At 39.1% G+C, this 14,832-nt stretch overlaps 1 protein-coding gene across 1 annotated transcript in view; it reads left to right on the plus strand.

The window, feature by feature from the left end:
- Positions 1-8,892, plus strand: part of LOC119424141 — a 16,758-nt gene extending 7,866 nt beyond the window's left edge. The window contains exons 6-7 of the mRNA XM_037691609.1: positions 5,933-6,141; positions 8,740-8,892. Coding sequence (XP_037547537.1) covers positions 5,933-6,141; positions 8,740-8,892 — 362 coding nt within the window. The remainder of the gene's footprint in view (positions 1-5,932; positions 6,142-8,739) is intronic.
- The last annotated feature ends 5,940 nt before the right edge of the window (positions 8,893-14,832 follow it).

Here is a 14,832-nt window from a genome sequence, read left to right on the forward strand (position 1 = left end):
GGGGGGGGTGTCAGGAGAGTTTATCTCCTGGACCTGTTGCCTCTGCAACCTGACGTTGGATAGGTGGAAAAATGGATAATGTCTGAAATTTGATCAGTCATCACACTGGTTACCAAAGGATTAAACACAGATGCTGTAGGCCTCATTTTTATTTGTTTATTTTTATGAGTTAGATTTGACAAAAGTTAGTTGTAATTTTAAAATGAATCTTGTTGCAGTAACTCCTCCTAGATAGTAAATAATTAGTCTGAATAAATGGCATTAAACTACTGAGGGGTGAATGGTAGAGGTGTTCTGATACTAGTTCTTAAGACAAAGTACAAGTACTTGGGTACTTGCTGATACTGAGTACTGATTCTGAGTAGTTAATACTTAGATATGACTTAAGAAACATTTTTTGTTGTTGTTAAGAAATCTGCTGTTTTAGCATCATCCCAGTTTATCTGAAATTCTCTCAAAACTACAGATATATATATATATATTTACCTTAATTACAGGTGCTGGTCATAAAATTAGAATATCACGAAAAAGTTTATTTATTTCAATAATTCCATTCAAAAAGTGAAACTTGAATATTATATTCATTCATTACACACGGACTGATATATTTCAAATGTTTATTTCTTTTAATGTTGATGATTATAACTAACAACTAATGAAAACTCCAAATTCAGTATCTCAGAAAATTAGAATATTACTTAAGACCAATAAAAAAAGGATTGTTAGAAATGTTGACCAACTGAAAAGTATGAACATGAAAAGTATGAGCATGTACAGCACTCAATATTTAGCTGGGTCTCCTTTTGTCTGGATTACTGCAGCAATGCAGCGTGGCATGGAGTTGATCAGTCTGTGGCACTGCTCAGGTGTCATGAGAGCCCAGGTTGTTCTGATAGTGGCCTTCAGCTCTTCTGGATTGTTGGGTCTGGTGTATCACATCTTCCTCTTCACAATACTCCATAGATTTTCTATGAGGTTAAGGTCAGGTGAGTTTGCTGGTCAATTAAGAACAGGGATACCATGGTCCTTAAACCAGGTACTGGTAACTTTGGCACTGTGTGCAGGTGCCAAGTCCTGTTGGAAAATGAAATCTGCATCTCCATAAAGTTGGTCAGCAGCAGGAAGCATGAAGTTCTCTAAGACTTCCTTGTAAATGGCTGCGTTGATGTTGGACTTCAGGAAACACAGTGGACCAACACCAGCAGATGACATGGCCCCAAACCATCACTGACTGTGGAAATTTGACACTGGACCTTAAGCAACATGGATTCTGTGCCTCTCTTCTCTTCCTCCAGACTCTGGGACCTTGAGTTCCAAATGAAATGCAAAATTCACTTTCACCAGAGAACATAACTTTGGATCACTCAGCAGCAGTCCAAGGTGAGACACTTCTGACGCTGTCTCTTGTTCAAGAGTGGCTTGACACAAGGAATGTGACAGCTGAAACCCATGCCTTGCATACATCTGTGCGTGGTGGTTCTTAAAGCACTGACTCCAGCTGCAGTCCACTCTTTGTGAATCTTTCCCACATTTTGGAATGAGTTTTGTTTCACCATCCTCGCCAGGGTGCAGTTATCACTATTGCTTGCACACTTTTTTTCTACCACATCGTTTCCTTCCTTTCGTCTCTATTAATGTACTTGGACACAGAGCTCTGTGAACAGCCAGACTCTTTAACAATGACCTTTTGTGTCTTGTCCTCCTTGTGCAAGGTGTCAGTGGTCGTCTTTTGGACAACAGTCAAGTCAGCAGTCTTCCCCATGATTGTGTAGCCTACAGAACTAGACTGAGAGACCATTTAAAGCAGGGGTTTCAAACTCACTTACAAATTGGGGCCAATATTAAAACCTTTTTCAAACTAAGGGCCGGTTTCAGAATCTACGTTAACTCAAGTTAGATACCCAACATCTTTTCTTGGTCACAGGTTCCTCAACAACAGTTTGATTTGTCTCATTTGATGTTTTCTGTTGCACTTGTGACATCATAATCAAAGATTACTGAAAAAATAAAAGTGATAAAAGTATTTTTTGCATTTAAAATAACATTTTGGGGGCCATATAAGATGTCAATGAGGGCCACATTTGGCCTCCGGGCCTTGAGTTTGACACAAATGATTTCAAGTCCTTTGCAGGTGTTTTGAGTTAATTAGCTGCTTAGAGTGTGGCACCAGGTGTCTCAATATTAAAACTTTTCACAATATTCTAATTTCCTGAGATACTGAATTTGGGGTTTTCGTTAGTTGTCAGTTATCGGGGTGTAACGGTACGCTAAAATCACATTTTGATTCTGTTCAGTTTCAAGGAGGGCTCAGTTCGGTTAATTTTCGGTACAAAAAAAGGTCAAACTAAAGACTTATAAAACGTTTATTTTGAAAATATGCCAAGTAAATAATATGTTTATATAAAAATAAATAAAAGCAATCCATTTGGATGATTTTTTAAATAAACGGCACTCTTTACAATAAATAAACTATACTAACAATAATAAAAATCTTAATAAATACAGTAACATTCAGAACCAGAGCAATAAGCAGCAACAGACTGTTTATAATGTAACTAATCAAGTTTTAAGTTTTTGGCCTAAAAGACAAACTTGTCCACATTTTCTGCCAAAAGCACAGATCTAGTTGCAGTGACATTATCTCCAGCGGTGGAGAAAACCACTCACTAACAGATGGCAGGACTAAAGAGGTAGAACTTTGCTAATGTTGCAGTGTGGCTGTATTTGTCCTCATTACTCACAACCTCTTGGACCTGCTCCCACCTGTCCCTGGAAAAGTTCAGAGTTCAGTCATCACAGACTTCTTAGCTGGACGTGATCTCTGGTGGATTTCCCTGAAGAGGAAGACTCAGCTGCTATCTCTGTCCCAGACTGGAAATAAAACACGAGGTAAAAAAATGAGTTAATAAGATTATAATTTTAAATTTAAAAAAGTTAATTAGATCATAATAATACAATAAGCAATACCTCTTCTTGAACGGTCATCATTTGTTATGAGGTGGTTGAATCTCTCTGTCATCATCAGGACAGGGCTTTAATCTGGTCCAGGGCTTGTTGACAATATCAGTTTTAGTTTTTTCATAAAGTGCTGCTACAACTTTTTGGCTGAAGTGTTGACATGATGGATGTTGTAGCGGGGCTTAGTAACTTTAAAGCCGGCGCATCAACAACATTCGAACATAGATCCAGAACTTTAAAAACTTCTACAGCTTGTGTTATTGCTCTGGACCGATCTGAACTACCTGATAAAGGTTGTTTAAATGTTGCTGTTATCGGTCTTTGCACCAAGCTGCTAGAAGAGACGTTCACATTCGGATGATCTTGTTTCAAGTGCATTAACAAGTTAGATGTGTTGCTACTGCAGATCCAATCTCTGTGAGACAGCGTCGACACACAGCTTTAGATTTGTTCACTTGTCTTTTAACAAGAAAGCCATAATGTTCCCAAACAGGAGACCGCAACGAGATGCTAGAATGCTAAATGTGCTGCAAGATAATCGCGCCATGCTGAATCACGCATAGGAACTTTAGTTCCACGGCGCATAATCTCTCGTTAATAAAATTTAATGAGTGAAGAAAAATAACCGAAATGGTACGCACGTGGACCGACTCGAACGTGCCGTAACGAAACAGTTCAATACAACCATGTGTACCATTACACCCCTAGTCAGTTATAATCATCAACATTAAAAAAACGTTTGAAATATATCGGTCTGTGTGTAATGAATGAATATAATATACAAGTGTAGGGGAACACCACCTCAGGAAGAGAACACCTCATCTCAGAAAACAGTTCACCTCACCTAAAACAAACATCATTCCTGTGTTTTGTGTTTGAAACTGTTCAAAATAAGATTAATCTATTCCCTTGGGAACAAACAGACATTGTTTTACAAATGTAAAAAAAAACTTATTGTGAACCTCACTAACCAATATGAACTCATTTCCCATGAAACGGACAGATCGTTTTAATGAGAGTTTTTGTTCAACTGACCTCGGAGTTTTGAAACATCCGAACTTGCTACGTTGATATCTCCCCTTTATCGAAAAGGAGTGTTTCTCCCAGACTCATTCCCATGAAGATAACACCATAAGATCCCTTTGTTTGTTCAAACTGACATTCCTTTTCCAGGAGATGGACAGTTCAACAGTGACACCTTTGGTAAAACATTGCATGTTTTAAGTTTAATGCTAAAATGTCATATGTTGAATGTTTATTCATGAAAATGTGTGTTTTAATCTTTCTTTAAGATAATACATTTGTTTTATTTTATTTTTTTAAAGGAAACTTTTAAGGCAGAAATAGGACGTTTAGATTTATAAAACAAGCCAAAAGTTAGAACCATCCCTCCCGAGGTGGATCAGTCTTATCTGTTTTCTACACAGACAGTAAGTTTTATTTTCTTTGAAGAGATGCACCGAAGCCAACACACTTCTGTACTGGAACTCGGAGCGAGGAGAAACTCGCTTCTGCACTTGACCTCAAGAGAGGAGAGGAGCATCCTTTCTGCAGATGACTTTAAGAGAGACGAACGAAAGATACATAAGTTACGCAGCACCTGGCCAGAACCAGAACCAGGTTGGCATTGACCCGAGATCTGTCTGCCAGACAACCATCACACCGTAGAGTGGTAAATGCCAAGCTGACTACCATATGGATCTTCGTCCCTCCAGTTGATGACAGGTGGACTTTGAGGAGACTTCAGCCTCTCAGTCACCGGAACATCTGGGGCTGGTACCATTTAGCAGCTATCGGAACCATGCTCTGACCATCTACATCCTGGTAGGAAAGAGACTTTTCAATGCCTTTCTGGTGACCCTACATCACAACTTATCAGACAAACTTAGCTCACTTTAGAAATATCTAGCCACTTCAGCTTAGAAATAAACCAGTCCTAAGTCTGCCTTTTAAGTTTCACTAATTTTACTCATCAATGAGACCTTTGATTCAAAGCCATTTGATGTTCAGATAACTTTTTGTCATGCATAATTTTCATCACCATATCACAGATTATTATTTTTATAATAAAATACATAAAATTCAACTGAATTTGTGATTATTTTGGCGTATCTGTGTGTATTAATTGATTAGATATTCTTTAAACACGAGAAAAGAACTCGCGTTCAATTTAAATTATTTTGGGGTAAATAGAGACTGATTTTTCCTCTCCCAAGAGAGAGGTGGTGCCCAAACAAGGAGGTTATTTTCATAATACATGCATATCTAATGAGCTTAACTCATAACTGATAATTAACAATATATTTATACCCCATATCGCTACACAAGTTTCACTTTTTGAATGGAATTACTGAAATAAATGGACTTTTTTATGATATTAGAATTTTATGACAAGTACCTGTATTTGCGAAATGGAAGAGGAAATGATGTCACCAAGTATAAAAGTGGTGTTGGTCTAAATAATCGGGCTGGTTTTATAGTACAGTACAGTATTTGAGGTTTGTATCTGGCCCTATACTGATATGAGTATTGGTATTGTGACACCACTAGAGAAGTGTATTGCTACAGATTTGCTGCTTAAGTATTGTTGTTGCATTGATTCATCACAGGTGTGCCTGAATGTGTATTGTTTTAGCCACTAACCAGAGGAGGCACAACCAGTGTTGTTTGGACTGCAAAATCAGCAGACGGGTACAATTAGCTTTATCTACCCTGTAATTGTGCCTTCTGTGAAAAGTAGAGATCCAGAGTTTCTAGAACCTTTTAGCTCGTTTAACAAAACCTCAGAGTTTTAAGTATTGAGTAATTCAGGTTAATCTATGATGCTACCATGATGTTTGTGTGTCTCCTGCAGAGGACCAGCAGCTGTTGTTGATTAAAAAAGAGCAGGACCTTCATCTATGGAGCTCCAGTTTGGACCAGCAGGACATAGAACTTGTTAAAATAAAGGAGGAAGAGGAGGAGCTGAAGATAAATCAGGAGGGAGAGCAGCTCGCAGTGAGGAGTGAAGACGATGACACGCCTGAGGTATTCCAGCTTCATCGAATCGAAGTTGAAGACAACAGAGAGACACAAACGGATAATGGAGAGGTCTGTGGAGGACCAGAACCACACCGAAACCATGACCCAAATATTTTACAGACGAAGAACGACCAAAGGGCTTCAGATTCTTCTGAGACTGAAGTCAGTGAAGATGAGACTGATTATTGGATGGAAACTGTGTCCGTTTCTGGGTCTGCAAAGGAAGATTATGATTGGAGGGAACCTTTGTCTTCTGAATTAGCAGCAAAAAGCAAACTGGGACGCAAAAGTTCCAAAAAAACCTTCAGCTGCCTGGAGTGTTTTAAATCATTCCCCAACAAGCCACTGTTTCAGAAACACATGAGCACACATTCAGGTGAAGGACCTTCCAGTTTGGTGGTTCAAAATATAGAAACCAGATGTAAAAACAGAGAGAAACCATTTTCTTGTGGTGATTGTGGTAAAACATTTAGTTTTCCATCTCAACTAAAACATCACACGAGAGTTCATACAGGACAGAAACCATTTTCTTGTGTTGATTGTGGTAAAATGTTTAGATTTCCATCTCAGTTAAAATGTCACACGAGAGTTCATACAAGAGAGAAACCATTTTCTTGTGTTGATTGTGGTAAAATGTATAGATTTCCATCTCAGTTAACCTTCCTACTATGTTAGGGTCCGTAGTGACCCATTTTAAATTTTAAATCATGATACTGTCTTTTAAATATTTTTTTTTGCATCAAGGCTTTTTGACTTTGTCTGGAACCTTTATTTAAATAAAAAAATATATATATTTTTTTTCACTAAATTTAATTTTTATTTTTTATAGAACAACACGCACTTGCCGCGCTGGGGTCATTTGTGACCCAGTTATGGTATAAGACTATCAACCAATAATCAGTGTCAAAACTGAAATCATAAACACACTGTGACCTCACTAACTTTGTCATACATATGTTAGGGCCTTCTGTTTTTACCTGTTTGTCTACTTCACTGACCAAAACATCCCCATTTATCCATACTACTTTTATTGATAAGTCCCTCATACTCTGCTCCCAAAAACTGAAAAAGTTCATCCAGCTGTAGATGCAGTGACATGTTGAGGCATGCCCATGTAGAGATAAGCCTACCTGGATAGCCATGCCCATCTTGATAGGCAGACCTAGATAGACACACCCACCTGGGTGTGTCTCTACATGGGCATGTAGAGACATGTAGAAACAGACAGTCCATTTTACCTAGAGCTTGGCTACATACCAAAATGAAGAGAAGATTCACAGTACAAGAAGCTCTAGATCACATCCTTGCTGAAAATGATGCAGAGGACACACCTAGTGACACAGATGAGCCCGTTTCTGAGGAGGACAATGCTATTGAATATGAATCAGAGTACACAGACTCGTCGGATGAGGAGGGCACAGGTGCTGAAGCTGCTCCTGTAACTGAAACCTATAAATCCAAAAAGGGTAACATCACTTGGAGTGCAATTCCTCCTGTTTCACATGGCAGGGAAGCTGCTGAAAATGTTATGAAGATGACCCCTGGGATTACAAGGTTTGCTGTGACACGAGTAAGTGACATCAAGACATGCTTTGATTTGTTTATGCCATTGTCACTAAAGAAAGTCATCATTGCTATGATAAACCGCGAAGGGAAAAAAGTTCACGGTGACACTTGGAAGGACATTGATGAGGAGTGCCTGGATGCTTTTATTGGTGTTCTTCTTCTCGCTGGCGTGTACAGATCCAGCAATGAGGCCCTTACTAGTCTCTGGGATGTGTCCACAGGCAGGAGTATTTTCCGCGCAACAATGTCACTTCAGACCTTTCAAATGATCTCAAGAGTCCTCAGATTTGACAACAGAGATACTAGAGCACGGTCTGACAAGCTTGCTCCCATCAAAGACGTCTGGGATAGATGGGTGAAGCTCCTTCCACTGATGTTCAACCCAGGACCAAAGGTGACAGTGGATGAGCGTCTTCTCCCTTTCCGTGGAAAATGCCCCTTCCGACAATACATGCCCAGTAAGCCAGGCAAATATGGCATAAAAATCTGGGCAGCCTGTGATGCGAAAACCAGCTATGCCTGGAATCTACAGATTTACACAGGCAAACTTGCAGCTGGCATCCCTGAGAAGAATCAAGGAAAACGGGTAATCCTTGATATGACTACTGGACTGCGGGGTCACAATATCATGTGTGACAATTTCTTCACCAGCTATGATCTTGGACAAGAACTTCTCAAGAGGAAACTTACCATGGTGGGCACAATAAGAAAAAACAAACCTGAGCTGCCCCTTGAAATTTTGCAGGTGAAAGACAGGGCTCCACTGTCTTCAAAATTTGCTTTTACAGAAACCACCAGTGTTGTTTCATACTGTCCCAAAAAGAACCGGAGTGTGGTACTTATGTCCACTCTTCACAAAGATGCAGCTGTGTCAACAAGAAGTGACAAAAAGCCTGAAATCATCCTGGACTACAATAAAAACAAAGGAGGAGTGGACACCCTGGACAAGCTGACTGCCACCTACACTTGCCAGCGAATGACCAGGAGATGGCCAATGGTTGTATTTTACAACATCCTAGATGTGTCTGCATACAATGCATTTGTCTTGTGGACCCAGATTGACTTGGGGTGGAACGCCAAAAAAAAACACAAGCGGAGATTGTTCCTTCAGGAGCTAGGAAATTTGTTGATCAAGCCATACATTGAGAGAAGGGAACGGATACCCCGAGACCCAGCCACTGCGAACGTTGTCAGACAGCTCCGGAGCACCACTCCAACCACATCATCAGCTGCACAAAGTGCATCAGTGACAACACGCCCTTCAGGCAGCCGGGCTTCAACATCGACCACACCCACAACTCCACCTGCTTCAAAACGAAAGAGGTGTCAGATGTGCCCAAGCAATAAAGACCGGAAAACAAACACATTGTGCCTTGACTGCAGAAAATACATATGCAAAGAACATAGGAAAACTGCCACTTGCCAACTCAAGTTCATACGCAAGTTCATACGCATGCATGAAAGACAGAAAGAAACTAGAAAGAGCATGTTTGTAACTAGAAGAGTATTTATTTCATTTTGATTTTTTCTTGTCTTTCTGAATCTGTATTTTGTATTATTACTTGTTCTGCTTTTTATTTTATATTGGTATTAAAGTTCAATGTTTGAAAATAAATGTTTCTTCCTTTTTTTGACGTAAATATACATGGGTCAAAACTTACCCTTAACACTATAAATGTTACTATGGTTAATAATATTAAAATAACAAAATAATAAGACAAATTTATTTTAGAGATGTGTTCTAATACTTCTTAAAAAAACACTGTTTTGAGGGCATTTTTTGGCTGATTTAAGACGGGTCACAACTGACCCGTTAACATCATAAGTGCGTGCGGGATCTCGCCCCGCTAGGAAGGTTAAAATGTCACAGGAGAGTTCATACAAGAGAGAAACCATTTTCTTGTGATAAATGTGGGAAAGCCTTTAGCCAGTTGTCCAGTCTCAAACTTCACATGATGCACCACACTGGTGAGAAACCATTCCAGTGTGGGGTGTGTGAGATAAGTTTTTTCACACAGGGGCATCTGAATCAACACATGTTAATTCATAAAGAAGACAAACCCTTTGCTTGCAGCTGCTGCGATAAACGCTTCAGATTACGCAAGTATCTCGTCGCTCACGCGACCAGCCACTCAGGAGAGAAACCCTTCTGCTGCAGCGACTGCAGCGCAACATTTTCTCATCGTCAAAGTCTAAACTGGCACGCCATGCTCCACACAGGACAGAGTCTATTTGCCTGTGACAAGTGCGATAAGAGATTCCTCCAAACCTTCCATCTTAAGAAGCACATGTTAAGTCACCTGAAAGATGAGCTTTTCACGGAATCTTGATGTTTTCCTTGTGAAGACTTTGGGAAGAAGTTCATCCAGAAGTTGCATCTTACAGTACACTTGACCGTGCACACGAGAGAGAAAGCGTTCAGCCGCCATGTTTCTGGTGTGGGCTTTACACGACGAGATACTTGGAGGAGACACAAGATGACGTTCCACAATAAGTAGAACCTGCTCACTTCCAGGTTTATTTAAGGGTTTAAAAATGTTTTTAGGAAATATGGTACCTCTACTGGCATGCACTGGAGGCTTTATCATTATTTTTATTTATATTTATTGATTGAGAGGGGATGATTTGTTGTGTTGCTACAGCAATAGACGCAGGGAAGGAGTGAAAAAGTTGACTCTGAAAATCCTAAAGATTTCATCTGAAGCCACTGATCTTGAAGGGGGCCTCTGCGTTAGCATTAATGCACTCTATATACTATTTCATGTTTTCACCCATGTACAGATATACATGCATACCTGACTTTGAGATTGTTATAACATTCAGTTGTTTTTCTGATAATTGGAACTGAGTGACTTCATTCTGTGAAGATGTCCCTCAAAGAAAAACAACTGAAACATTCCTCTCCCTAGGAAAACAGTTCCACCCCGTTTCAGACCTGAGACAGTTTAAACCTTTTTTCAGCGGCCCCAAGTCTGGAAAATGTCCAAAAGAGACTTTTTATGAGCAAAGTAGGGATGGGGCTGATCCAATCCAGTATCTGTATCGGGCTCCAATAACAGCAAAATTTACGTATTGGATTTTTCCGATCTAACCTGCCGATATTTCCGATCCATGATGCATGTCTGTGGTTGCGCTGCACGTTGGCTTCAAACTATGGAATGGATTTCCTGAACAGAGGCGCGTCTCATGAACCCAGCGTAATAAGACCCGCCTCACATTCAGGAAATCCATTTCATAGTTTGCAGCCAGCAACAATGTGAGGACTGAGTTAGTAGCACTGTGGCTAACAGCTAACCAACTTTTCAGCTAAACATGTCCGCTGTGTGGAAGTATTTTACACTAGAAACGCCACAAAACAAGACGGCAACATGCAATGTCTGCAGAGCCATAGCACCACATTAAACTGCGGTAAAGTTAGTTTTACGATAGACATTCGAGCTCCGGGGCTTCAGCGGTCTGTTATTTTCGTTCAGTCCGGAGAAGGCAGTTTGATTTCGATCAGCCACGCTCGGTCTGACCCGCTCAGTCTGTCCTTGTTGGAGGAGGGACAGACTGAGCGCGGCTGACCAAAATCAGACTGCCTTCTCCGGACTGAAAGAAAATAACAGACCGCTGAAGCCCCGGAGCTCGAATGTTTACTGTGAAGTTGCTAAACTTCATAATTAATGACCAACCACTATCAGTTGCAGAAAACAAAGTATTTCACAGCTTGATACTTGCAGTCAAGATATAGTTTACCCTCCAGGAGATATTTATCAGTACAACAGTAGACAATCATAAAAAGCATATAAAATGAAAATTACAATAAAATTAGATTTAAAAAAAACAAAGCAAAAACAGCTACATTATAAAGCGATTTAAAGTACTAAAAACAGAAACATGTTTGTGTTGGTTTATGCCATCAACTTAGCAGATGTTTAAAGCCATTTAATCACTTTAATATCCACTTTAAAACTAGGAAAAAAAAACATGTTTTATGTTAGCAGGATTTAATTCTAACTTTGAAACGTATCCAACATTAATAAAACTTACCTTATGTTGCCTTTTTGGACATGCATGCATATATTTGTACAAATTGTACTTGCCTATACAGAGGAGATTATTACAGCCTCATATAAAATCAATAATGATTACGATATCGGATCGGTGTCGGCCGATATCCAGACTTGGGTATCGGGATCGGATCGGAAGTTACAAAATGTGGATCGGTGCATCCCTAGTGCAAAGACAACCAAAGATCCAATAAATCTAAATATCTGAAAGCCCTTTCTGTGAACCCAAAATGGATGTTTTGAGTTAAAACAGATCACCCAGGAAATTCTGGTATCACCTTGTACCAACGTCCAACTAAACTACTCTTCATTGATCGTAAATCAGGATGATAACAGAAAAGCCTTGTCCCTGTTCAAAGGATTCCTGTGTAGTGTGAGACCCACGGCCCCCTTTTCTGCATTGAGAAGACTGACATAGACTTATTCACATTCTGGAGAAGTAATAATGTTTTCCTGTAATTAAATAATTGTTTACTGGGAATAATAACTAACAACTTGCCTTGTGTTTTTTTTTTTTACAGGAATATCTGTAGTCTAAAAAGATGGCAAACTTGTTTTCTGTTTACAAAGTTAAAAGTGTTTTTAATGGTTTTAATCTCACTAAAAGATAGAAGTGTTTCCATTTTTTTTTTTACATATTTAAGGACTTTTCAGCAAAGTAGATTAAAATAATGCTTAATTAAAGTAGAGACAAATTGGATATAAGGTCCGGCCCTTTCATTCTGATTGGTTCAAATTAACCAACCCCTCAAAGTTAGGAGGTGTGGTTGAAAGTTGCAGTCTGAGGAAGACCCTCAGATGAGCAGAGAGCAGTGATGAAGAAAAGTGAAGAAGAGGAGAAGTAAGCTTTTAGGACTGAAACTACCTATTTATACTACAAAAACTTCAAAGAAGATAAATTGAAGAAGATAAATTGAAGTTTCAACTTTAACAAAGTTTTGATAAAACCATCTTCAGTGCTCCGGCACCCTGAGCTTTTCATCAACAGCTGTCCAGAACTCCAGGAAGACCGTCAGTTGACCACTTTGGAGCCAGAGACCTGACTCTTGATGCCAGGGGACGGGAAAGTGTTCTCCACCTTTGACGTGGCTAAAAATCATCTCAGCAGAAGGTCTCCATCATCTGATATCTACGGTGGCCATTCTGATCGACCTGGTAGGAGGAAGCTGATTTATTCTGAGGTTGACTCTGGTGTCCAAGAATTTAGATTTTAACCAAATTAGTATTAACTCAGTTCAGTAATTTTTTTTTTTTTTTAATTTCAGACCAAATTTGAACCAAAGCGTTTTTTCTTTTAGTTAAATTTGCATAATTAATCTGCCCTGATGAAAATTCCAAAGTTCCACATTTCATCTCGTTTTGGTTTCGGTAATCGCATAGAATAAATTCATTTTATCTGTTAATTCCTGCTAACAAGCATTTTTAAAGGTCACGTTCATTTCCATAAATGGTTGTTAAACAAAGCCTTCATCTAAATGTAAGCAATCATTTCCAACAGTTATCTTCTCATGCATAGTCAAATAAACATCACAAAAATGTCTACTAAAGTTTATGTGTTTTATTTATGACATCTGAATCCTTCATATAAAATAACGCGCGGTGTAAAAAGGGTCATTTGAGGTAATTAAACAATAACATCTGAATTGAATTTCAGACCTTCAGATTTTCTCTCAAAGCTGAGAGTGGTGCCCCTTCAAAATAAAATTCATAACGAATTTTTAATCATCATTAACTCTTCCTGCTACACCCATTAATTATCCTTTAACTCTATGACCATTCATGTTCCTTAAAGGGAAAAAATGAAGTTCTTAAAAATAGTTTTATTTCTTTTCCACAAAAAATATTCTTTCTTTTGGAGTTATCTCAGCCTGAAATAAAAATGTAAAATTTAAATGATTGTTTTTTTTATATTTACTGTTTGAAGGGTCTTATGTTATATATATATACATACAAACCGGATTCCAAAAAAGTTGGGACACTAAACAAATTGTGAATAAAAACTGAATGCAATGATGTGGAGATGGCAAATGTCAATATTTTATTCGGAATATAACATAGATGACAGATCAAAAGTTTAATCTGAGTAAATGTAACATTTTAAAGGAAAAATATGTTGATTCAAAATTTCACAGTGTCAACAAATCCCAAAAAAGTTGGGACAAGTATAAATAAGTGGCTGGAGAAATGGAAGACTGTTCTGTGGTCAGATGAGTCACGATTTGAAGTTCTTTATGGAACACTGGGACGCCATGTCATCCGGACCAGAGAGGACAAAGATAGCCCAAGTTGTTATCAATGCTCTGTTCAGAAGCCTGCATCACTGATGGTATGGGGTTGCATGAGCGCTTGTGGCATGGGCAGCTTGCATGTCTGGAAAGGCACCATTAATGCAGAGAACTATGTTCAGGTTCTAGAACAACATATGCTCCCATCTAGACGTCATCTCTTTCAGGGAAGACCCTGCATTTTTCAACACGATAATGCCAGACCACATTCTGCAGCAATCACAACATCATGGCTACGTAGGAGAAGGATCCGGGTACTGAAATGGCCAGCCTGCAGTCCAGATCTTTCACCTATAGAGAACATTTGGAGCATCATAAAGAGGAAGGTGCGACAAAGAAGGCCCAAGACGATTGAACAGTTAGAGGCCTGTATTAGACATGAATGGGAGAGCGTTCCTATTTCTAAACTTGAGAAACTGGTCTCCTCTGTCCCCAGACGTCTGTTGAGTGTTGTAAGAAGAAGGGGGGATTTCACACAGTGGTAAAATGGACTTGTCCCAACTTTTTTGGGATTTGTTGACGCCATGAAATTTGGAAACAACAGATTTTTCCCTTAAAATGATACATTCTCTCAGTTTAAACTTTTGATCTGTGATTTGTGTTCTATTCTGAATAAAATATTAGATGTTGGCACCTCCACATCATTGCATTCTAAAATAATTTATTTGTGCGTTACTGCTGCAAATAAGTATTTGAACACCTGCCAATCAGCAACAATTCTGGCCCTCAAAAACCTGTTAGTCCACCTGTAAAAAGTCCACCTCCGCTCCACAGAATTATTCTGTGGAGCGGAGGTATTATTCTAAATTAGAAGCACCTGTTTGAGGTTGTTAGCTGCACAAAGACACCTGTCCACCCCACACAATCACTAAGACTCCAACTACTAACATGGCTAAGACCAAAGTCCAAAGTTAGAGCATTGAAGATGGGTCGTGGCTGGGTCTTCCAAC

The sequence above is a fragment of the Nematolebias whitei genome, chromosome 17 (assembly GCF_014905685.2).
Source record: "Nematolebias whitei isolate Nwh7 chromosome 17, NemWhi1, whole genome shotgun sequence".
In the NCBI taxonomy this organism is placed as follows: Eukaryota; Metazoa; Chordata; class Actinopteri; order Cyprinodontiformes; family Rivulidae; genus Nematolebias; species Nematolebias whitei.